Below are 27,302 nucleotides of genomic sequence, written 5' to 3'. Positions count from 1 at the left end.
CCTGACCAGACTTATGAAAAGGGGACGTGCATTCATTTAAATAAATTAACGTGTTGCCGAAAATAGTATTTAACGTGTTTTCAAGTATTTTACCACTATAAGTGAACTTACTAAATATTAAAAATAATTTTATATAATATTTTTTCAATTAAAGTATAATTTTGTTTATATTTTAAATATAAACACTCTGACGACAGTTAAATATTTGTGTTGACCCTGGCGCCAGCCGGTCAAGCCGACTCTATACAGACCGGGAAGGCGCCCAATTTCCTCTAAAATGGGTACAATTAGAACTTGCGGGCGACATGTTTGTTCGATTTCTTTAATTAATATTACTTATTCTTTATATAAGATATATCGATTTATATTATTTTAGTTTTTTTACCTGAACTATTGGCAAAAAATTTCTATCCTTTTTAACTTCATTTTCTAAAATTGGTTCCATGCATGCTTTTGCTTTGGAAAATTCCTTTTAAATATATTAAAAATTAATGTAATTAAAAATGTAAGTGATAATCATTATTTTTAATTAAATAAACTACCTCTTTATTCATGTGCTTGCAGTAAAATTCTGTCATTTCGTCTAAAGTGTGAAGAAATTTAATCTCGCGGACACACTTTCGAAATAATTCTATAGCCTATTATATTATTTTCAATTATTTAAAAAATTATATAAAAATAATTAAAATTAAAACGTAACTTACACTCTCCATTTTATTTTCTATAATGCAATACCGCGTCATTTCTGGGTGTTTTAAAACTGAAAATATATTATTTATAACTTCTATGTCACATTATTTAGGCCTAAGTTCTATTAATACTTACCACAGTAAAGTTTAGTTAATTGTTCCACCAGACTTCCTTCAATAACGTAAAATGAGAGACAGAGAACGATAAAGGCGATTCCTTTCATATTGTTAATTTCAGTTTTCGATCTTCGGGTCGATGCTTACGTTTTTATATATTGTTAATAATGCCAGAGCTATTATATAAAGTTCTGCAAGATAAAATCATTGTAATTGATTATGACTAAAAATGAGATCAAGGTTTATAGTTTTGCCTTTCGAAAAGAGAAATTATTGTTTGCAACACAACGCACGTATAATTAATGAATTTTATCTCAGACATTCCAAGCATATTTTACAAAAACATTTTTTCACTTAATCTTTAAGAATTATTAACAAAATCGTTTTTATATCTCTAAATTTGTAACTAACATTGATATAAGTAAACAACGTTTGTTGTCAAATACAATCTTCGTCGTATTTAATTAAACACTAAGATATTCGAAAGTCGGATGAAACCGGTTCGTCTTGTACTGCGCAATGTCAGATACCTTCGTAATGCGATCAAGTGTTCTTAATTTTGATATAAAATTCTGTTTATTGCGGATAACAGTTTTCGAAACTCGTTCAATCCAGATAAGGTCAAATAAATTTGACCTAGGAGCGAGTAACCTAATTTTTGGTTCATAAAAACTTTTCAAAAAACCTGTCAGTCTGATACAGAACAGACAATCGACATTAAAATACTAATATATAATTCGATACGTTGTAAATTTTACGAATTTCGTTTTCCGTTATGATTTGCATAATAATCGCTTTTAATATTTTTAGTTTTTATTTATGCAACTTGATTATTTTTCTAGAATATGTTAGACCTACATAATTATAATAAGAACCGTTTACACAACTTATAAATAAGATATTTTACATAAAATATACTGTAAATAAAACAGTACTTTATTAAACTTTATCTTATTTATAATAGTACGTACGACGAAAGATAGAAAGAATGAGATGTAAAGAAATGTAATATACTGTATTTTCCTTTAATATTATATAATAACATGAAATTAAACATTTAATTAATTAAGAAATTTACTTTTTCAATAAAATTTGAAGTAATTAGAAATTAAAATATGTAATTCACGTTAGGATTTAATTACAGTCAAATCTTTAAACGGACCTTAACAAAAAATGGACGTTGTTTAAAAGTTATTTTGTATCCATGTTTGATAAAAAAAATTCCCGAAAAAGTGGTGGCATTTTAGAGGGGCCACTTTTGGAGTTTCCATTGTACAGTAATTATATTCCTAACAGTCTATTTGATTGGTGCATTTTACTAATTGGCATTGACGATATTTAAAATGTAACGACGATTTTTAATCGCCTCGGATTATTAATTATTATTGTTGTTGTTGTTGTTTTTTAACGAGAAAGGAAGAATAAGAAAACTTGACTGTACTTAATTAGAACAAGTGTGATTAAATAATTGTGACGAGATAATAGAAATTTAACTATTTTGAGGCGTTCATCTTCGAATTTGTCTGTGCACAGCATTTTTTACTACACCGTTATTTTTTGACACATGTCAATACATATGCTAATATTAAACATGAAATTATCGTTGTTTTGAAAACAACGTACTTAATAAAAGCTAATTATACTTTCTCGACTCTGTTATTTATAACGGAGGGAATGCACTGTGATGTTGCCTGTGTGGCATTTAAAATTGCCGGTGTGGCGCCATCTGTTATGATATTTTAATAAAAGAACTTTTTGTATTTTTCATTATTATAAAATCGCAAAAAGTTTAATTTTGAGGGTGGGGACGCATTTTATAGGATTGTAAATACTAACGACGAGTAAAATCGTCATTAAATTGACCCTACTCGAGATATGACGTTTATCTCCCCACTCCTCTACCTTTAACCACAAAATTTAATAGTATCAGTCCCCTGATACATAAACCTCCAAGCAAAAAATTCAGAAATTTTCGACGAAAAGCATGAGCTATTCAAATCGGTGCTATTAAATTTTGGAGTTTAAAGGTAGAGACAGTACGGAGATAGAGGTCGTGTGTCCTATCTCGAGTAGGGTCAGACTTAATGACGATTTTACTCGTTAGCATTTACAAGTTTTTATAAAACTCGTTTCTACCGTCAAAATTAAGCTTTCTGCCATTTTATAATAATCAAAAATATTAAATTTTTTTTAGTAAAATATCATAACAGATGGCGCCACACAAGTAGTTTTAAATATTGCCGTAAAAGTTAAGCAACTCGTCGCTGGATTTCTTAAAATGGAGAATTTCAAAATATGAAAAAATGGGATGGTTTCACATGAAATTTGGAAGTAGTTCCTCGGCTCCAAACTGAACAGAGACGAAGCAAGTCTTACTTTTTACGGCATTAAAGAGGGAGGCTGTAAGAAAATATTAGTTTTATTATTAAATTTTTTATTATTAGAACATTTTCGAGTTATCGGCTCGTAAAATCTTAGATTAAACACCCTTTATACGTATACAGGAAAGAGTTAAGTTTTCTGCTGCTCACCAAATTGTAATTCTAGTCACAACTGTCAGAGTTGGGACGACAAGTCACGGGAAAGGTCTGATTCGGGGTGTCCATCTGACGCCTTTTCGATTGTTTGCTCGGAGATTGTTGATAAATTTACAAGACTCGAACTCATAATTTAGTCCGTTAATTGCGATTTCTGTCATCTAAAACTTTTACGATCAAGCGCGATGTTTTTCTATCTATTAAACTGTCCCCCCTTACAAAGTTGTCTTCTTAGATTGACTATTTATGAGCACTCGAGTCAGAATTTCACCTATTTATGAGCTTTTGTGTCATAATTCTACCCTTCCGTTTGACATAGACGGATCGTTTTTAACACGTGTTTTGGCACGTGTTCCGACACTCGTTGTTTACATTTTGCGTCGCGATGTCTATATCAAGAGTTTTTTCCCCTCTCTCTATATATATATATATATATATTACACGATTTCGGATCTCGTCTTCTCGTCTGGAAATTCACAGTTTTGTCCTGGAATCTCGGGATTGTTGAAGTTCTTCTCCCCAGAATTCTGAATTTGATTGGTCCCGAATTTCTTTCGCCGCCTTCTGATTGGTTTCTGTCCCGTTTCTGGTTAAAATTAGACCACCAGATCTGCGCGGAAAAGTTCGATCTGCGTTAATCAGTTTAACACCTCCGTTCGACTTGCCATCTCCGTACGCCACCAGTGGCCAAGCGATTCCGTTCCTTAAACACTGGGAGTTCGGTCGTGGATTCGCGCTTCGCTCGGACGGGCTGGCCACGTGGAATTTTCCGGGTTTTTTCCAGCCCAGATTTCCCTTAAAACGACCTCCCGGAAGACATCACTTGGGCGATCGCCCAAGTGTAGTGTTGCATAGCTCAAACACATTGACTTGATCTGCAAGTGTCGGTCAAAGTTTAAAACTTTCGCACGTATCTTACGCTGTATTTTTTTCTTTTTTGACATCTAATAAATTTTGTTTTCAATACTTACAACGCTATAGTTTTTCTATAAGGAAATGTTACATTTTCTGGCACGTGATAGCCACGCACCTAACAGATAAAGGGGAACTCGTTTCTTATCTCAAAATTAGATTAATAATTAATACACAGTATTAGTCTTTGAATATATTAATTCTGGACGTTCGAAATTAGAATCGTTGGAAATAGAAGGTTTCACTGCATATTTGTCTTTTATTATATATCCATTACATGTTCAAATTTTGGAAAGGTTTGTTGAGATTTGCTTTCGTTATTTTCTAATTTTATTAAATTAAGAAATATTTAATAATCGAGCTATCTGCTAATGATAAAACGGCTAATATAACTAACAGAAAACTAGAGGTTTCGCACATGACTTGTTTCACCCACATTGTAAAAAGTGTACTTACTATTTGATGTTACCACCAAATTTTATTGAAAATCATAAACTTATTTTTTCTGTAAGAACCGATATTGATCATATACAAAGTTTGTATAGCAATAATCATTGGATTTGTTCACATTACGACAAAAAACACATTCGTATATACGATTCCATTAATTATAACAAAATATCAACGGAGTACAGAATATTCTTAGAGATTGTATCCGGAAATTAATATTGACATATCTTTGAGCTTTCGGAGAGTACAACAACAACGAAATGAAATCGACTGCGTTGTACTGTACATGCAATGGCATTTGCTATCTCATCTAAATAGCTATTAAATGCTAAGTGATTTGGCATCTGCTTTTAGTGCCAAATCACTTACCATTTAATAATAGTATAGTAATGCAGCCCGGTATAATTCGTCAATCGTTTGACTTTAGCAATCATTATGCAATTCGTGTCATTTCACCATTAACGTTAGAAGTAATGTTACGAATATCAAATTGGCTATAATTTTTAGTCATCGAATTTTATCGTTCTGATACAAGGATAATAAATATTTTTGGTTTCTTGCTTTATCTCTGCTGGCGTTGTGATCTTTTGTCACCTTAAGAACTCCCAGTTACATAGAATGATTTCAAAGATACGCGAGGACTTTACCAATTTCAGATAAAAATGTATTCAAGGTTATAGAGAAGTCCAAACCATAAACGAATCGAATTCACATCTACCCTTAATCTTATGATCTTTATTAATTTAAAATTGCATTATAACTACTTAAGAATGATAAAATTGCAATTATATATTTTCTTTTAGTGATAGTTTAATTTTTATGCTTTTTATTTAAAATCATTACTCTTTTTTCTATCTTCTCAAATCCAATTTTCATAAAATCCGCTTTAATAAGCTAAAAGTAAAGTTTACCGCAGAATCGAGTGTGCCGAGCTACACGCCTCTACTTCGATCTACTTTATAAGCTACTTTTAAAAGCTCGATTTCTATATCAGATAAGATATATTTGTGTCCAATGAAATTTGTTACATAATATGCTATTTTAGATATGTCTGATGAGCAATTTCTTATATTAAGTATTTCTTCACTTTTATAATCACTTAAATGTTTTTTTTTTGTTTTTTTTTTGACGAATAAACCGAAATGTTATGTCTATCGAATCCGTCGTTCACCCCACTAATTCTTGAATTCGGGTGAACGTCAGATCCTGCAGTTAAGAATAATGTTACCGATCTCCGCTCGGTAACATTATTCTTTTTCTATTGATAACGGAAGATAATCTACTCACAATCTGTTATTGTTATTCGTGACGTATTCGTTGCAAAGTCATTATTTCTGAAGACCGTTCGTGTCGTATGGATAAAACCATAGAACACCGATGCCTAGCCAACGGGCTGATCACCTGTAGATTTTCTGGGGGTATTTTTTTCGTGTTTTACCATTATATAACTCATTAGTTCCATACAACGGAAATAAATGTCTCATAAGCGATTTCATACATCAGTTTTCGAGAAAAATCGTTGTACGAGTTTCGTATTTCTTTCCTCTCATTAAAAACATTTCTAAAATTATCCCATCAAATCATACGGTGTTATCAATTTACAGAAACAGAATATACTGTAAATAAAACTTTGTTTTTCTCAAATTTGATTTAATATTGTAATAAAAATTATAAAAAAACCGAACAAAAAGTTGCCGAGAAGGGATAGCTTCAAACGTCTACAAGGTAAGTACGACGCTGACCACGATCCATAACAATGTAGCATTTATCTTCGATTAGTAAAATAATTAATTTATATTAATACATCGAGAAGAATTTACGAATCTCCATCCTGTAAACAGAAATTATCGAGATGGACCGATGAACTTTATGATAAAACGAAATTATATAGCCTCGTCATGTTACCACGACGAAGAGTATTAGGTAAGATTAGGTAGACAAACATGAAAACCTTTATTATTTTTGCCTGTTTTACTTTTGCGTTGTCCTTTGCCGAAAAGGAAAATACTGAAGATTTAACGAAAGTATATTGTTGTAAGTATAACAGCTATTTTTATACGTTAAATAATAATTTTAATGAAAGTTTTCATTGCACAGCGTCGTCGGAACAATTAAAGATACCTGTCTGGAAAACAGAGCAGATATGGTAAGTAAATTGTTATAACGTATATTGATCACTTTGTTTATTGGGTGACGGAGAATTTACTTAACTTAGAGATTGGAGAATTTGGGCGCCTTGTATCGAAAAGTATCGATACGGAGCGAGTGCATTAATTTTCTTCTTCTAATTGGCTTTTTCTTTCTTTATGTTATTATTTGTAAAATATGTGGAATATCTCAGGATGATTCCGAACCCACCGATCCCTAGATTACCTACCGATCCCGATATAATTTCCTAGATTATTGTATATCTTACGATATGACATCTGTAAATTTATATCGATATATTATCCACGCTTGTTTTCTAGGTCATAGACATATTTCGAAACTGTGTCAATAAAATTGTCTTTTATAACACCGTAGACGAAATGTCTGAGTTCATCTGTGGAAACCCAACTGACGAGGTAACATTTTTGAATCGAACTAGCGTTAAGTACGATGATTAATTGTTCGTTTTTTTAATTTTTAAGCAATATGCAGCATACAGAAGTTGCTTCGATTCCGGAGTGATGTCGCAAAATTTAAGTAATCCAAATTTTTTGACGATAATTAAGGTAATTTTTTAATTTTCTTCTCTATCTTTAAAATTTATTTTCATCCAAGTAAAAATTTATATTGAGAAGTATCTTATTTTTATTTACAGTCATGCTTATCCAGATATACGTAAAACGCATTTTAGCAACATCGATTCAGGTTTTACGGTGTTGGTTTCCTCTTAATTGTACTTTTATGGAAATTGCATGGAAACTTTATTAAAATTATTAAAATAAATCAAAAACTTTCCATTTAGTATTTCGAATTATTCTTATCTTCTGCCATCTTTCGAAACGTTTAAATTTGGATAAATTTCAGACAGTAACGATTATGATACATTTCACGAATTTCTAACACGGAAATTTAAAATAATAATGTAAAGATGCCGACAGGGGTGAGAAATGTCAAGACGGGCGAGAGGTCACGACAAGCGTGTTTGGGAATGGCCACAATCACTGAGACAGAGTTCCATCATTTCATCGTTTAATAAGACACATGAACATTCTTATACTAAATCAATTGAATTAAAAAAGTTCACAACTCCAAATGCTAGAAGTAAGTCTGCAATAACAGTCAGAAAGTTCAAGATATTTTCTCTGTTTCGGTATCGTCATCGAAGGAAACACCAAGATCGTCGATCCTAACGGTTTCCTTCGACGACTAGGTGAATTGGAAGAACACGGCAGATGGAGGCTGGTTTCGTCGATGTCTACAATTTTTCTCGGGGGAACCCTCACAGAAGCAGCCATGTCCGAGTTAAACAAACTGTATCCTGTAAACCTCGCGTTCTTGAATTCCGCGTTTATATAAGTTTCCCCCAAAGTCGCCGTTTAATTGGTCTTTATTCGTCACCCTGGTGCCAATCGACACCTGTCGAGGGGGCGCAAAAGAGGACAACTTCGCGACTAAATCCGACTCCTCTCTAACCACGTTTCCCTCGACTTTGATCTTTTCAACACCATTCTTCCTCTGTTTTAATATTTTAGAAAAAAAATCCTTTATTGTGCAAACGAGACCTTTAACTCCTCCCTTTCGTGTTATAAAAGGAGATTTTTAAGATCTCGTTAATACCTCCATTCGGACCTCCAAGTCGACGGAGGTCCGGGTCCTTACAATAATTAGCTGTTTTATCCAAGTTTTTCAGATAATGTTTTTAATGTTTTTAAACACAAACCGAGTAAGAAAGACTCTATTTCATTTTTGCTGTGTAATAAATTTCACAGGAGAAGAGAAAATATTTATAAGTAAATTGGATTGTTAAAATTGAAGCACCGATATCAGCAAAGAATTTTGTAAATAGTAATAAAACAGCTGAAACAACAATATAATCGAACTCTGATACAGTAACGGCGACCCCCAAACAACAAACTTTTTTTTTCATAGCAATTTATACAAAATAAACATTCCTCTTATCACCATCATTACATATATACTATATATCAGGGGTGGCCAACTTTTGTGCACATAAGATCTACTTTTTATCGTAAAAATGTGTCGCGATCGACTTGTTGTCATAGGCATAGTCTAAGTGGAAAGGGGGAAGTGTGAAATACACACTATGTTTATACACTGTTTCAGTACGAAGTGCACTCACTGCTTATGAGTCGAGTCATAACTGCATGCATATAGTTGCGTTCGGTTACAAATATAATACATTAAGTCAAGACATCGCTAGCGATCGACCAAAATTGGCTTGGCCATCGACCGGTCGATCGCGATCGACTTGTTGGCCACCCCTGCTATATATAACCCATGTATATAGTACTGTCTGCGCAGCACTTTACAGTTTACATATTTGAACACAGCATGTGATTTACGTTTCCGATTTTGACAAGTTTTACTGCCTTTAAAAAAAATGTAAATTCTTTTTTACATAAAACTATAACAACTTCTGTCGCTTTCGCTAAAGGCGACAACGTCGATTTCAATTACTCTGTATGTTCACAATAGTATATTCTTAGAAACTTTACTATTTAATTATAATGTTAGTGCTTTTATTAATTATTGCAACTGTGACAAACAGAAAGAAACTTTTAACACGTGAAAGTTAAGTATAATATAAAAAATCCAGCAACGACTTGCGGATTTCCCGACATTTAAAACTCAGGGTGGCGCCATCTGTTATCAAATTTTATTAAAAATATTTTTATATTTTTAATTATTATAAAATGGCAAAAAGCTTAATTTTTACGGTAGAGATGAGTTTTATTAAAATATGTTAAATGCTATTAAGTAGCTAAAATCATCATTCAATCCGACCCTACTCCAATTACGACATTCAACACCTACTCCCCACTCCACTCCCACTTTGTCAACCTTTACCAACGGCAATGTAGTAGCATCATTCCCCTTAATACACAAACCTCCCTGCAAAATTTCAGAAATTTTCCATGAAAAACACAGGAGTTATTAAGCTTCAAAGAGGGTGAACAAAATCGTGCCCTCCCAGAAACACAAACATTCATACATACAGAAACCCCAACGTTTTTGTATTTTCGGCGTTCTCCAAGGCCAAAAATTTAAAAATCTTGGGGATCATTTTATTTGACCAACGCTCATACTTTCTGTTACATATAACAGAGCCGGGAAAGCAAAACTTCACACAGTTCTCGAAACGATTTGTCAACGGGGAACTTTCTGCATTGAATGGTCCGTTTCGATGTAAAATCAGTCACTCTTTTCGAACTTCATAACTTGAAATATTATGTAATAAAAAAATTTTATAATATGCTGTACATCGTTCAATATATTATTTACATGCGGAATTTTTTGCATACAATACTCTGTTTTACGTACGCTACGTATAGGGCCTACAAGACGAAATGTCATTCATCTGATATTTCTTAAGGTATCGTAGGACAGTATTTGTGTACATTTGTTCACCAAATTTGTAATAAATACTTTTTATGACATTAAACTGTAACGTTTTGTTGAAAATACAGTCAAAGTTAGTGTCTAAAGTTCGATTTTCCACTCTTTCATTTAGTTTTATATTCGTGACTAGATGACGCTACTTGCTTACGTATTTTCTCAAAATGGTTACTTTCGGTATATTTTAATAAATAATATAAACTTCCGGAAAAGTAATGAATATCCTCCCGAACATTTTTCTTTCTACTCTTTTCCAGCATTTCGATCCCGACCTTGTTTATCAATCCTGGCTCAATGACGTACTTACAAAATTAAAATAGGCGATTTCAAATTTCTAGATTTTGTCACAATTTGTAGCATACAGCAGGATTTAGTATTAAGTTGTCTTTTCGAGTAATACTCCTAAACTGTTACAAGACAATAAATTTACGAGGGGTTGCGGAGGAGACCAGGAGAACGAGAGAAAGGGACGAGTAAGGGAAAAAAGTGAGGAAAGACTATAGTTGGTGACGGCGCGAAAGGGACAAAAGACAAAAAGACGTTACGAAAACGAGAACATTATCGTTCTATCAAGACGGGTACAAACGCTGGACGATTATTGTCCTTTCTAGTTCTATATTTCTATCACTATTCCTACATATAGACCATTGGTCATAGTCAAAGCAATGATACAATGCCCGTCAAAAAGTCAATATGAGATCACACAAGTGCACAAAGATATAATCAAAGATTACAAAGTTGTATTACAAAATACTAATGTTTCGAAGAACGTCCCATTCTCAAAAATCAAACATTTGGTATACAAAGATACTGGTGTCATGCATAGGACATTACTACAGAAACATTTCAGTCAGTAGCTTATCATAAAGTCTATAGTACTTATAGCAGAATACCCAAAAAATGTCGCATGCCAAAGTTATAAAAAATTGATGTTGACAAACAAAAGATAAAAAATGTAATATATGTCGATGATTTAAATAAACATTAAATGTAATTGTATAGGTGCCGAGGTGGCAACACGGGTTGAAAGGGTTGAGAGAGGGTGTGGCAAAAAAAACGGACAGCGATGTTGTAGCTCGAGGTAACCAGCTGGATGTAGAACTGTTTAGTATTAATAAAGAGTTATTCGTATTATATTATCTGGTCAGTTGAGTCGTTTATAATACATGGTGGCAGCGTAGAGGAAAATGTATCAGATCCCAGCGCCAGAAGCTTTTAATTTTCGTCCCGAAGATTGGAGAATATGGATAGGGTGTTTCGAACGATTTCGAACAGCATCTGGACTCCATAATAAAGAAGAAACTGACCAGGTAAATTCTTTAATTAATTTAATGGTACAGAAAGCCGAGGAAATTTTGGAGTCATTTAGTCTCCCAGAAGAGGATAGAAAGTGACTATTCAAAAGTTAAGGCGGCATTCGAAAAATACTTCCTCCCAACTAAAAATGTTATATACGAAAGATATAAATTCTATTCTCGAAGGTTTTCAAGAAGGTTTTAAGAAGAAGGAAAAACACTGGAGAATTTCGTGACTTCCTTATATAGTCTGGTTAAAATGTGTGATTTCCCTGCTTCGTTTCAAGACGAAATGATTAGGAACAGAATAGTTTGCGGCATTAGAGACAAAAAAGTTTCGGAACGTTTGCAACTAGAAACGGAAATAACTCTGGATAAAACAATATACACTGCGAGACAGGCTGAAACAGTGAAAAAGCAGCAAGAAGCTTTTAAGAACAATTCCGGGAATAACATAAATGCATTAGGTAAAACTGCACGTAGGAAGAACGTATTTTCGAAACCGGAAGCAAAGCCTTACGCCCTGGCAGTTCCACGAAAGGTACCATTGCCCTTGAGAGATAAGCTTAAGAAAACTTTGGACGATATGGTAAATAAGGAAATAATCGAGGCAGTAAATGAACCTGCAGAATGGTGTACTCCAATGGTTTTAGTTCCGAAGAAATCAGGCAAAATAAGAATTTGCGTCGATCTGTCTAATTTGAATGAGAACACGGAGAGAGAATACTTTCCAATGGCGTCGGTAGACTATACACTCAGCCAATTTCATAACGCGAAAATCTTTAGTATTCTTGATGCTAACACAGGGTTTTGGCAGATTGCATTGGATTCAGAATTATCTTATCTTGACAACATTTATAACATCCTTTGGGAGGTTCAGATTTAAACGGTTGCCGTTTGGAATTAAGTCGGCGCCTGAAATAGTTCAGAAAAGAATATGTGAAACAATACCAGAGGGCCCTGCAATTGTAGGACTAATGAATGAATTTTTGATATTTGGGACCACAGAAGAAGATCATGATAAACGTCTTCATGAAGTTCGTACACTTCAAAATGCAAGATGGATTCTAAATGCTGAAAAATGTCAGTTCCGAACGAAAGAAGTCAAGTTTCTCGGACATGTAATCTCGCATGCAGGTATAAAACCCAATCCCAAGAAAACAGAAGTAATAGCAAAGCTCACAAGACCTAGTTCTCTCACAAATCTGAAAAGATTTTTGGGCATGAGTGGATTTCTAAACAAATTCATACCATGGATGGCTGATGTTGCAAACCATCTGTACGAACTGTTAAAGAGTAATGTAGAATGGATATGGGGGCCAGCACAGAACACATCGTTCCAAGAGATCAAGAATCAGCTATGTCAAACTCCAGGTTTATCAATGTACGATCTACAGAAAGGAAGATATATTTCCTGTGACGCATTATCTTACAGTCTTGGCACTGTATTGTATCAGAGTAAAAGTGGTCACACGTCTCCAATTTGCTACGCATCTAGGACATTGTCGGATACCGAGAAACGGTACGCGCAAATTGAGAAGGAAGCTTTGGCAATTGTTTGGGCTTGCGAGAGGTTCCACGACTACATAATGGGCAAAGTTGTGAATACTGAAACAGACCACAAACCGCTGATACCAATTTTCATGTCGAAGGCTTTGGACAGTCTTACTCCAAGACTGCAACGAATGAAGCTACGAATGATGTGATACGATTGTATCATCATATACAAACCGGGAAAGTAGTTTATAATTGCAGATGCATTATCCCGTAGCACCATACCTGAACAGGGAAATGAATTGTCCGAGGAGATTGAGGCTTACGTTCAAAATATTATCGACACCTTTCCTGCATCTGATAAACGGTTAGCGGAAATCGTGTATCTATAAGAGAGAGAACCAATTTGCAAAATGTTGATGAGATACTGCAAAGAAGGTCGGCCAAAGAGATCAACACCATTAGAAAATGGCTACAGTCCAACAGAACTGCTAATGAGCCGAAGATTGAGAACATCCCTGCCATCAAGTAATCAACAATTGATACCTCGTTTAATTGATTTTAATTGATCTTAAGAAAGAAGGAAAAGGGGAAGGCAGATAAACAGAAAACCTATTTTGATCGACGCCACGGTGTAAAAACTCTTCCACGTTTGATGATAGGACAGCCAATCTGGGTGTCAGATATGCGAACATACGGAAAGGTGAAGAAAGCTCACCATACTCCACGATCTTACATTATCGAAACTCCGAGTGGCACGTTCCGCAGGAACAGAATACATTTACACCCATCGTCTATTTCCCAGACAATCTCCCAGGAAGACGAACCGCAGATCGTCGATGATGAGAAATCGACTGGATCGTCCAACCAGAATACTCCCGAGGAAGAAACTCCCAGGACGGAAAATGGGAATAAGGAAATTTATGAACCAACACCAGAAATCATTGAAAACTCCTCACCGGGTGAAGCGGACCTTCCCAGAACTCGTAGTTGCAGACCGGTACGAATCTCAAGACGGTATCTGGATTACCAGCAGTAAAAGGGGAGATGTAATATACGTTAATGATTTAAATAAACATTAAATGTAATTGTGTAGGTGCCGATGTGGCAACACGGGTTGAAAGGGTTGAGAGAGGGTGTGGCAAAAAACGGACAGCGATGTTGTAGCTCGAAGGAACCAGCTGGATGTAGACGTGTTTAGTTGTATTAATAAAGAGTTATTCGTATTATATTATCTGGTCAGTTGAGTCGTTTATAATACAAGAAATATCAAGTCTTTATACAAATATTTTCTCAATTATGGATAGGAATTTTTAGGAAATAGTTTTCAAAAGTAATATTCAAGTCTTTTGAATGATATACTGAGTCTATTATTGAAATGTTTATTTATTGGATTAAACTAATAAAAATAAAATAGTGTTATAATACAGTGATGTTATGAACTTGTTTTTTAAATAATTTATTAGAGAAAAGTATGCAATAAGCCATATCACTATAGGAGTTAAAACTAAAAATACAGTAGTAGGTCGTGATTCTAAAATCATTTTTTTCCTACACTCTGTCTCACATTTACGTAATAACACATGCACTAAACCTGGCAAAAAACATTCTGTAGATGCAGCTAATGAATAAAATATATTAAAAAGTCTCATGTTGTGTCTCTTACCATAAAAACGTCACCGATACTTGAAATTTGTAAAGAACCTGTGACGAAAAATTGGAAAAAGTGGAGTTAGAGCATTCGGAAGTGCTACATCATTTGTAATTAAATAAATTGCTAGAGTGAGTTTTTTTGATATTAGAAATAAATTATTTATAAAACCCTTCACCAATCAGTTTAAGAGTAATAGATTATAAGACTAATAAAAAGGTATAAGTTATACTGAAATAAGCAAACTGAATTTTAACGTAAGTTGTTAAATATTTCAATTAAATCCTTCAATTTTCGTGTTTAATTTTAAATCGCTGTTTGTATTTTTAATTTAGCTACTTAAAACATGCTAAGTATACTTAATTTTCTAAATTAAAATAATAATTTATGCGCATTTAAATATTTTAAGCCTATAAAATAATATATAGTCGTGTATATTATTATTTTTTCATTCTCGTCTGATGTTCTGCGACTTTTTTGAATGATTAAAAAAGTGATGTATTTGTATTCAAAAAATGACAAAGAAGAGATATTTCTTGTCACGTCAAAAGGAAATTGACCAATTAAAGGATAATTCATTTTTCTATCATTGGTTATTTCCAGGCAATATAATGGAAAATAGGACAGAAAAAACGGCAGACGAAGTGTGGCTGTAGGAACCATGACATCTTCTAGAGGTTTCATAATTTTCGTTTTTATTTTTTCTTGTTTAAATTTCACTTTATGCTTCCCTGACGGAGCACCAGCAGAAGCCTGCGATTCTCTTCTTCCGAGACATGCTGGAACATCTCCAAGTCCAGCTGAAGAATCACCTTACGTTTTTATCGCATCGGGTGATAAATATTCTTTCAATAATCCCGAACCCTTTACAAGTAAGCTTACTTTCACATTTTATAATTTATAAATTTTTACGACTTTTTATCAGAAATATTGAAGTTATATCTACTCTAGATTTTGCATCAGGATATTATCACAATTTTTTTAATGTAAGCACTAAATTACAGTTTAATACTTATTTTTAGATGCTAGCAGAAGCATTTATTAGCTTTTTATTTAGCTACATTATTACCGTAATGTTAATAGTAAGTTTACAGTACTAGTATTACATGTAGTTTATTATAATAATTTGAAGTTATTTTTTGTTAATTGCAAAATGCTATGTAGCTGATAAATATAATCAATAATTTATAAATTATGTTTTATTAAGTAAACATTAATGAAAATTAAAATATTCGAGCTAGATTTTTCTTTATTATTACATCTCAAATTATTAATTTATTGTATAAATAAAAATAATAAAGGAATTTACTAAAAAATATTATTTTAAATATAAAAACGTTTTCTTTCCTTTGCTGCTATTACTTAGGCTATATTGAAACAATTTTTTTTTTCATAATAGTATTACATTTCTCATTCTTTACTATGATATTTTCCATATTTTCTACAGTTTTAGTAAATTATGACTTGTATTAGTTAAGGATAATAGTTTTTCAGGCTTGAATAATTAACAATGTCTTCAATAACACATCTATTAATGTAAAAATAAATTTCTGGTAAACATTTTACAATGATCTTTATGATAATTTTTGCTTCGTTATTAAACAAGAATAATATTTATTTATTTTATTGATAATGAATACAATGTTCATTTTTAAAAATTAATTAAATAATTTACATTTATATTTTTAATTACAGAATAAATAATTTATAAAGTATGCATTTATTTATAGATAATTTATCTCACTACTAAGGCAAATTAAGGTGTAGCAAAAAAAACAAAAGCCTTTTTTTTTAACTAGAAAAAAAGAAATCGAACGTATAAATCGTAGTCTGCTGACAAGTATTTTTTTCGTACAGTTATTAATGAACATCTTCGGGCAAAGCTGTCAACTTAAATAAGAAAAATGAGATTAAATCTCGTATTAAAAGACGAATGTTATATTTACACAGAAGGTAAATAGTGCAATTTTATCATCTAGATAGAGAGAGGGAAAAAGGGCCTCTCATAACTAGGTCATTTTAACTTATTTAAAATAGGGTAGACCGTGTTTTGTTTGTCTTTACTGTTTTCCTTTTTGTTTCCTTTTTTTAAAAAAGTCTGGAAAAGTTTTTATGTTTTAATGTAAACTGAATTCCGAATTTTATATTCTGTGATGATTTATAGAAACATTTTAGAATTGTTTTAATTTATTTGGAAGTAATGAGTAGTAAATGCTGTTAATGGGAGCAGAAGTTTTTCGTTTAGAACAGGAATTTCAAACTCCGAGGATTGTAACCGCCAGAAGGATCACTATCTTAGAATCGATAAATTACTAGGAATTGTTGAGGGTCTATGAATAAATTTAGTTTTATTCTATTGGAAAATATATTAAAAAATACTAATGTCCTATAATTTCTGTATATTTAGAATTCAAAAATTGTAACGTACAACTTTGAATTTAAATTACTAAACATAAATTATTAGTTTTTATTTGATTTGATTTTTAATTTATTCTTATTTTATGCTAGTGTAGAAAGAGATAAGGGTATTAAATTCTAATTTAAGAAGGAAACCAAGAACAAACAGGCTTGAAACGTCTAGTAGAAACAAACAAAGTCTACTTATAACAAGTCTATTTTTTACTTAAATAAGTTAAATTTTCGAAGATTATATTATTTATATAAATGAAACAGTTTTATTCTACCTTTGTTTATTCTAACAATGATATACAGTACTTGTATATCGTTTAATATAGATGAAATAATACCCAATTACCTCTGACACTTCTGAACTGTGGTATTAGATGTTTACGAATTTTTACTTTCGAATTCCTCTATTCAGTACAGATCTACGGAGCTCCTTTCAAAGGATTTTTGGTAGCAGCTATCGATCCGTTGTCAGGAGAACGTATAGGAAACTGGATCAAAGGAAAAGGCACGGGAACTCTACCATGCGCTGCAATAACGCATTCGGATGGTAGAGACAAAACGCACGCCGTGTTATATTGGTTACCACCTAAGAATAAAATGGAAGGAAATGTCATTTTTATGTAAGTGTTTTCCTATTCAAATATGAATTTGAAAATTATTTTCAAATGTACAGTACAATATCGAATTGAAATTTTGTATTTTCATAGGGGCACAATACTTCAATCAAAGTCGTTGTACTATGCAGGACAGATTGCAAACATAGCTAAGGATGAAACTTACCAGACAGAATAACAATTCAGCCGATAATACCATCCAATTGTTTTCGATTTACTTTATTTTCTTTTCAACTTAATATGAGTAGAATTCTATAAATTTTCGATATATGTTTGGGTATTTAAAATCGACTGGGTGTTCTGGCACTGTACTGATTTCCTATTAAATTTAAATATTGATTACATTTGTTTTTCTTCTTTATTTTTATATTTTGAGCTTGTTCAATTAATGGGTAATTCAGAAAATGCCATATATATATTGTTTCTGGTTTAACATTTAATAAATATAATGCGGGCATCGAAAGGGACTTTCATATTCATGTCTAGAAAATGTAATTATATATCTTATATTTTATGTGCGACTTAATACTTATACATTTTTACTATATTATGTAATATCTTTCATACTAACCTACGTCCGCTCAATCGCGTGATTTTTCGTCATTTATACGAGAAGTTTGTCTATTCTTCCGAATTCAAAACTCTACGCCATTGTTATATTTGGGATAATATGTTTATCATTGCAAAACCTATTGTTTGTTTGTAAAGAAAAAGAATGGAATCGAAATACACAATTTCATATTTCCATAGCTTTTAAAAATATAACCTAAATATTTAAAATGCAAGTTTATATAAAGTATGAAAGACTATAATATTTATTAAATATATTCTCTAAATGTTGACTGCAGTATTATTTTTATGTACAGTACATACTTATTGCTATCGATTTAATTTATTTTTTATCATTATATTAATAACTAGCCAAAAATGTAATTAAATTCCTGAGTAGAAGCTTCTCAAATATGAATCTATATATATAATCGAGACGAGTTGATAATAATAATAATCAGCGCAGAGCTCAAACGGTTAGGAGTTGAAAGTTGAAATTTGGTACATAGTTAGGGTACGTCACGAGAACGCACACTAAGAAGGATTTTTCGAAATTCTTCCCCACGGGGGAGAGGGACAGGATTAAGTCTTAACACTTCAATCAACGATGGAAGTGTTACGTAACAATGAAAGTGTTAAGAGAAAGAGACGTGCAAGACGCAGATGCAGTTTTTTTTTTTTTCATTTTTGCGGAAAATTGAATATATTTTTAGACCTATGTAAAAACTCTGTAATTAGTCTGAAAACAGGGAGGACTCAATTTTTGCATTCTGTGAATACGGGTAAGGTTGACTATAACGTAATAATCTCAATATTCGCTAAAACGGTTAGGAGTTGAAAGTTGAAATTTGGTATACAGTTAGTGTACTGTACCAGATTTAAGTACCAAAGTGTTAAGTAACAATGGAGAACGAGAGAAAGCGACGTGCAAGATTTCCGGGCGCTTGAAAAAAAAAGAAAAAGAGTAATATGTTGGAACATATTCACATATAACACATTCGATTTTCAAATTTAAACAGATTAGTTCGGTTTTTGTCGACCTTTCTTATTTATGATATTCGATGAAAATCGCAAAATATAATCAGAACACGTCGTGAAAATCGAACAATATTAGAACATTCGATTTTCAAATTCTACCTTTCTTTAGAAATACTTAGTTCGTTGATGAAATTACTCTCTTTTTTTGTGACTATAATGTAATAATCTCAATCTTCGCTATCGTTACTTTTGCCCGAGCAACGCCGGGCTCACATGCTAGTAATACGTAAACCTGTATTAATTCTTTTTTAAATATATCTGGATAAAGTGATTTCTAGGTTACTTTATACTAGGAATAAACATAATGAAACGTTAACTATCACTTTCTGTTTTATTTTTAGCTCTTTACGTTCCTAACAGGGCCTTTTTTTCCATATCCATGGTTGGTTCGCTGTCCGAATCCAAACTCAATGGATACGATGGACACGAAACCACGTACTGCACAATGGAGCAGGCCGGGGTGCGAGTGACGAGGCTCGACTTAACTAGGACAGATCAACCCAGAATCTCTAAGGTTTGTCGACAGCTCGGATTCGATCCTGGTTCTCCGGAGAGGTATATTGAGGCATTAACCAATTCCAAATAACCGTCAAATTATTTAGGTTATTATTTAATTATTGATTTTCGAAAGGTCATCATATAAATTATTTACATTTTTATGAAAACAAAGTATTTTGCTTCATTATCAAACTGTTTTTTGTATATTTGTTCATCACGTATAGAGTAATCTTTACGGATAGTCCATTCAGATTTATTTAGTTTATCAGTCGTTTTAATATTTATTTTATTTTTGGAGAACAGCAAGCAATTTATTATTACACGTGATCAAATATAACGTAATTAATCATATAGTGTACATACAGCTAATGTTAATGTAGGCTATATATAAATAAAAACACTTTGTATTCATTTTAGTAGAAAAATTCCACTGTAATTATAGACTTTTTCCTTAATTTTTCTCTCAAATCCAGTAAAAGAAATTTCTATAAAAATATGACCAACTTAATTAACAACTGTTCATTAACCTGAAGCCCTTTCGGTATAAAAGTATGATTATGAAAGTGAAATATTACGTTATCTTTCGTTTCTGATTGTTTTTCATGAACACAATAAAACAAAATAAAAAGTAAATGTGTATATTTTTAAAAGCATTCACCTTGGATAATTGTTACACTTATTAAAAATTATAAGTAAAATTAAGTAAAGTATAAATTAAATAAAATTTTATAATAATACTTTATATCAGGGATGTCCAACCCGCGGCTCAAGAAAAGTTCCAATGCGGCCCAATAAACGTGTAATCAAAACCGACAATTTTATTTATTTACTTCAACGACATAAACTCAAAAAGAGAAGTTTCACAAACCTTAAACCTTTATACATATTTTATTTTTGAGTGGAAAGGAAATATTTTCAAATACTTGGAAATGTGTGAATGAGGAAGGAATACTAAATAAAGCTGGAGTTGTGACTCAAAGAATTATAGACCCAAATTCGGGGAAAGGAGAGAAAGGCCAAAAGATAAAAAGTGGCGAGAAAGGTTAAATAGACCTTCTGTTATGCAAATATTGACCCTTAATTTTCCAACCTTCCTCACTTCTTTATCTTTTGTCTTTTTTCTCTTTTCCCCGCATTTGGGTCTATAATCCTTTGAGTCCCAATTCCAGCTTTATTTAGTATTCCTACCAGCGTTGCAAGATTTGGCTACCCTTTTTTTAGTTTGACGTAAAAAATATCATTTGGCGCATTGGCTACTTTTTGGGCTACATATTGTTTATAAATATATTAGTTGAATAAAAATGCACTTTAAAATGGTGTTTTGTCGTTTTTTATTAATTAGAGACCCAAATAAAACAAATATTTATGTTTTTCAAATTAATGTTTGTTTGTTTCCTTTATATACAGACAAAACCTTGCCTGTGGATAACTTTTCTAGTGCATATGCTTGGATGCTACGCAAATGTAATTTTTGAACAATTGTTTAATTAAGTGGAATCGGGAATTAAACCGAAAAATCGACTTATTAGTAGACAATAGAAATGCAAACACAAACAATTTGTCAGTGTCATAGCTAGAGTCATTTGTGCTCATGGCAACATTTTGATTTCATGCTCATTAAACTTTCTATAACAGATACAGTACTGTATATTGAAATACAGTACTGAGAATCGCTTCACTGATTGCACCGTCTGAGGTTTGCTCGTCTAGAGTATGCATATTTAGCCAGGCAATAGCTACGGTGGTACAATTTGTCATAAAAAGCATCAAAAGAATGAAGCATCGAACACTACATCGTTAATTCAGCTACGTGACAAAGCTTTAGTGCGAACTTAAAACTCTGATTACCGCAAAACACTAAATTTGCTAATTATTGATAAAGTTAATAAATTCAAAATCAATTTAAGTGCAATTGCAAATAACATTTTTCTTCTCTATGCATTGCATTTGTTAACAATGTCTTAAACATACAACTCAGAATAAAACTATCAAAACTGTTTCAAAAAAAAAAAAAAAAAAAAAAAAAGGCTTTTCTAAAATAAATGCTACAACTCAAACATAGGAAAAACAGGCGATTACAATGACAATATCAAAAATTTCTCATAACGATTCTGCCGATTACTCCGAGAAAACGAAACAGACATCACCTCTTTAAACAAAACAGACTAAAAAATGGTTCACCGTCGATTATTTAAATAAAACAGATCAAAAAATTGATCGTCTTATAAAGCAATACTGAAAAACAAGCTTCGAAACAGCAATATTCCATAAAGAATTACATTTAAAAACGAACAAAAGCCAACAAAAGACAGAAAACATTGTATACATTTTTACGTAAAATTCAGGTTATTTTCATAATCATTGCAGAAATTAATAGAATAGACAAAATAGTGTATAAAAACAATAGTTTCTTACTAAAACATTGAGTAAAATTATATATCAATACATCATACCAAATTAAATTCGGGAAAAGATATCTTTCAACCTGTTTTTACACTGATTAACAATTTATTCTAATCAAGTCCAAAAGTCCAAAAATTTTAAATCGAAATTTACAAAATTCTGTAACATTTTACAAACCAAACTTCTTATAAGTACAATCGACTGTTAATGTACACAGAGAATGCCTTTTCCATAGATCAAACTCAAGTTCAGTACAATCGAATATTCTAGTTAATTTATCAACGAAATGTTAAGTCGTTCGGCCCTGTTCTCACGGCCGTTTGTCATCCAACTTGCATTGAAATGGAATGGAATCTGTAATGCTATTTCAATTACGAATTAGTCCAACCCATCAGACATCCACTACTCGACTTTCGCAATGGATGGCAAACCATATATGCTACTTATTATGGAGATAAACAGAGACGATAACATTTAGAAAATTCCATTCTGTTTACAAGAAAAGCATGCGGAAAGTAACAAGAGAACGAAGGCGCCGTAGCTTAGTTGGTTAAAGCGCCTGTCTTGTAAACAGGAGATCGCGAGTTCGAATCTCGTCGGTGCCTCGACTTCTTTTATTGTTTCTATTTGCTTTTTCGTTTCTTATTCTGGATGAAATCAACTTCGCTGTAACTGGAATGCTGTTTTATAAAATTTTCGCGAGAAAATTACATTTACTAGTCAATCTCAGTAGTCAGATTCTGGGCTGTAGATGAAAGCTGCCTGGCATATAGCGGCATCGAATTAACTTTGGATCCAGTATCTGTATCGAAAACTGTGTTCGATCAACATCGATGTTAACAAAACATTTCTCGAAAATTGTTATCTGTTGTTGTAAGCAATAGATAGATATGTGGAAATACAACATTACTTATTGATAAGTATGTTGTAAGGTGTGTTTCAAATTTATACGGACACGAAAAAATTAAAGTGAAACACAAATTTGCTGCATTAAGTGACAAATGTTTTATTAAAAATAATATGGATTTACATGTTTCTACACTGCAAAAGAAGAATTTTAATCAAACATTAACATTTTGTCACTGAAAATAATGTTTATGAAACTCTTATACAAAAAAACTGTTACATATTTATCCGGACAGGTTTCAAATTGCAAAGTTTTCTTACAATTTAATGGCCAATGTAACCACCATTTAACTTAATTACATTAAATACTCGATTAGGTATTGTTTCAATTAGATTCTGAAGGAATTCAATCTTAAGTTTATCCCAAGCATCTGAAATTGCTGCCTTCAAATCATGAATTGTGGAAAACTGCTTTCCATTGGCATAAACTGTACGAACCATCATCCCCCAAAGATTTTCTATCGGATTCAGGTCAGGGCTTCTAGCAAGCCATGTCATCAGATTAATATTTTTACGTTTAAACCACATTTTTGTTGATTTAGAGGCATGCATAGGGGCATTGTCTTGTTGAAAGATCCAATTTGGTCCACAAATATTTGGTCCAGCTTCCAATAAATGATCTTCAAGCATGCCTTGATACTTCTTTGAATTCATTCTTTGAGTTATAAATGCTAAATCTGTGGTTTCGTTGAATCCAAACGCACCCCACACCATTATTGATCCCCCACCCATTTGGCGTTTTGAAAAAATTTGTTTTTCGGTTCTTAAATCGTGCCAATAATACTTCCAACCGTCTGGACCATCTAAGTTGAATTTTTTTTCATCACTGAACAAAACTTCAATCCATTCTTCGGACCATGTCATGTGTTTTTGTGCCCAATCAAGTCTGTCACTTTTGTGCTTTAATGAAAGTGGTGGCATTACGGCTTTTTTTCTGAATTTTAACATTGGAGATGTATTTAAAACTCTCCACATTGTTGTGCTGTTACAAGGCAAGTCTAATTCTTTTTTTATTTTTCTTACTGATGTTTGTTTTGTGGAGCAAACCTTGATGATTTGTCTACAATCTCGAGGAGTAAGCTTGGGTTTTGGACCTGTCTTGAATTTTGATACATCCTTGCCACGTCTTTTTGATAAATAATCACCAACAGTTGATTTTGGACGATTTATATATGCTGCAATTTCTCTTATTGACTTGCCTTGTGATTTATAGGCATCAATCTTCCCTTTTCATAATCAGATAAATTCTTTGTTCTACCCATTTTAGAACGTTGAACAACATAAAGAATTTGTATTACAATTAGATATGTAAGCTAATTTGCATATTTCAATGCTCGAAACTAAACAATATTCTGTTTAAGTCATAAAATGAGTGCCTGTCCGGATAAATATGTAACAGTTTTTTTGTATAAGAGTTTCATAAACATTATTTTCAGTGACAAAATGTTAATGTTTGATTAAAATTCTTCTTTTGCAGTGTAGAAACATGTAAATCCATATTATTTTTAATAAAACATTTGTCACTTAATGCAGCAAATTTGTGTTTCACTTTAATTTTTTCGTGTCCGTATAAATTTGAAACACATCTTATTTCTACATATTCAGTATAAACATAACAAAAGACAGCACATATTAATAATTTATTAACGTTCTTTTTTTTATTATTATCTTCTTTTAAATTGATATATAATTTCATGTTCATTATTATTATTATTATTCACACATTATATTTATAGTGGTTCTATCGAATTTTGTGTTTATTGATTATCAGAACTCGACCGGAATTGTTTTAAAAGAAAGTATCTACAATAATTACAATTTTCGGTGAGTTAACGTGCGCCAAAATGAACTTTTCTTAATGTTTACGTATTTATTTTTGCTATGAACTTTGTAATTCTATTACTGTGAATCTGTTAGTTATTATCTGTTTTATGTATTTTATGCTATTTAAACGGTCATGGTATCGGTAGCTGAAACTTCATATTTACAGCGACTTGAAGATAATGATAAAAGTCGTATAAGTGAGAAAAGTTATATAAAAAAGAGATTGATCAACTTGAATGAAAATTTTTAAAAATATAACTGACTATTTCAGTATTGATTATCACAGCTAAGGTCACTATTTCTTTTAAATTACCCGAAGTCACCTGAAATGAATGTGCATATTCAAATCATGCTGCAAAGATGGGCTTGGGGACCAATGTACAGTATTGTAATTTTCTTTATGTTAAAATCCCCATAGGGCAGAAACTGGAAGTACGGGTATTTTGGAAATTTCGTATGACGTTACCACTCGTTTTTTCTAAACGTATAGCCAGCAGCCATTCTCTTTCTAGAAACGGATATTATTATGTTTAGTATGATAATCCCTTTTTATGATTGACAATCACGACGGTAATGTGAGGGAAAAATACGTTAGTCTGAAACATTTGTAGCGAAGTAGAACCGACAGATTAAGAAGGAGAAGATGGAAAACTGCCGTATGGTCTGTGGTGTGCCAATATTTCGCAGCAGCGCGCCACTAGTGATAAGGTAGTAAAACGTGCAAGACACTTCTGAGGAAACTGGACGAAATTGCTGTGGCTTTCCTCTTAATAGATTTTTAAACGAATAAACAGTAATTATCAAAAAATATAATTAAAACATGCCAAGACAAAATTCATACTTTACAATATTAAATTCACAGAAGCAATCACAAAACCTTTGTGTCTTCTTTTAACGTCCTTTTCACACTCGGGAAATAACTGTCTACATATTTTACATATTTTACATATACAGTTTTACATATTGAGGCGGAAGAGTGGCCTACAAAAGAAGGTCGACTCCGCCGTAAAGACAGTTATTTCCCGAGTGTGAAAACGACGTTAAAAGAAGACACAAAGGTTTTGCGATTGCTTCTGTGAATTTAATATTGTAAATTATGAATTTTGTCCTGGCATGTTTTAATTATAATTTTTGTAAATTAAATTTAATGATTGTGCCAAAACCCTTGGAGATATTTTTAACCGTGTTTTACATATTGAAGCGGAAGAGTGGCCTACAAAAGAAGGTCGACTCCGCCGTAAAGACAGTTATTTCCCGAGTGTGAAAAGGACGTTAAAAGAAGACACAAAGGTTTTGTGATTGCTTCTGTGAATTTAATACTGTAAAGTAATTATCAAGTTAATATTGTCGCCCGCTCCCGAAATGATCAATTAATTTAGATGAAATGCAATAGATGTAGTAACACATAGAATACAACTTCATTTAAAATTTGCAAATTTTTCATATTTTTAAATACTCTATATATATGAATTATATTACACTTACTATATGATTAGAAAAAGTCTAAAAATTTAAAAATACATTCATTTTTATATTCAATAAACTATATATATGTACTGTACAGTATATTGCAAATTTGATGTACGGAAAAAGATTTGTACTCAAAATCATCAGCTTCTATAGGTAGGCCTATAGGTAATTGTAGTTGTTTTGCGTATTTCATTCGTTAAGAGCAATTTTTTAGATTATTTTTACTATAAATTTCCAAAAAGCTCTTCTGGATATTTATCCCGAAAAAAATGAAATAAAGATAATAAAGTACCGTACAGTACGTACGCAAGTCGTGTTAAAATGAAAGTTACTGGTTATTACATTTTTCAGAAAAGCAATGAATGACAAAGTTCAGTTTGTTTAGCGCTTCACAACGTCATAGAAATTATCCCATTTTTAACCTTTCGGCTTTTTCGTTATTCTTTCATTGGCCGAAGAGCTAGTTCATAGAAAAACACGTGATCGAGTGACGTAGGCATTAGCATTAGTTCACTTCCATGTTGTGTGCAGATATCCAGGAGTATGAAGATAAACAGAAGACGATAACATTTAGAAAATTCCATTCTGTTTACAAGAAAAGCATGCGGAAAGTAATAAAAGATCGAAGGCGCCGTAGCTTAGTTGGTTAAAGCGCCTGTCTTGTAAACAGGAGATCGCGAGTTCGAATCTCGTCGGTGCCTCGACTTCTTTTATTGTTTCTATTTGCTTTTTCGTTTCTTATTCTGGATGAAATTGCTGTGGCTTTCCTCTTAATGGATCTTTTATCCATTACGAGTTGTAACGGTCATTGTAAGTTTGCTACCAGGTCGGCCAACTTACATTAATAGAGATTTTACTCGTTATTAGCACTAACAAATTTT

The 27,302-nt window shown here is 32.2% G+C and overlaps 1 protein-coding gene, 1 long non-coding RNA gene and 2 other non-coding genes across 4 annotated transcripts; all 4 read left to right on the top strand.

Annotated features, from left to right (window-relative positions):
* The first annotated feature begins 6,625 nt into the window (after window positions 1–6,625).
* On the top strand, window positions 6,626–7,643 carry LOC136971630 (uncharacterized). The gene is made up of 5 exons (XR_010880196.1): window positions 6,626–6,739; window positions 6,789–6,851; window positions 7,174–7,269; window positions 7,336–7,419; window positions 7,509–7,643. It is a non-coding gene; the product is annotated as an uncharacterized lncRNA (long non-coding RNA).
* Window positions 7,644–15,368: 7,725 nt separating this feature from the next.
* Window positions 15,369–18,031, top strand: LOC136971626 (defense protein l(2)34Fc-like). Its single transcript, XM_067266105.1, has 3 exons — window positions 15,369–15,582; window positions 17,532–17,739; window positions 17,827–18,031. The coding sequence occupies exons 1-3, from the start codon at window positions 15,372–15,374 to the stop codon at window positions 17,909–17,911; spliced, it is 504 nt and encodes a 167-aa protein (XP_067122206.1). The 5' UTR covers window positions 15,369–15,371; the 3' UTR covers window positions 17,912–18,031.
* Window positions 18,032–22,752: 4,721 nt separating this feature from the next.
* On the top strand, window positions 22,753–22,826 carry TRNAT-UGU (transfer RNA threonine (anticodon UGU)). Its single transcript has one exon. It is a non-coding gene; the product is annotated as a tRNA-Thr (tRNA).
* Window positions 22,827–27,048: 4,222 nt separating this feature from the next.
* Window positions 27,049–27,122, top strand: TRNAT-UGU (transfer RNA threonine (anticodon UGU)). Its single transcript has one exon. It is a non-coding gene; the product is annotated as a tRNA-Thr (tRNA).
* The last annotated feature ends 180 nt before the right edge of the window (window positions 27,123–27,302 follow it).

The sequence above is a fragment of the Centruroides vittatus genome, unplaced genomic scaffold (genome assembly GCF_030686945.1).
Source record: "Centruroides vittatus isolate TY-2023 unplaced genomic scaffold, ASM3068694v2 contig_2647, whole genome shotgun sequence".
Taxonomy (NCBI): Eukaryota; Metazoa; Arthropoda; class Arachnida; order Scorpiones; family Buthidae; genus Centruroides; species Centruroides vittatus.
The sequence above is the reverse complement of the archived record's forward strand: the minus strand, read 5'-3'. Positions and strand labels throughout refer to the sequence as shown.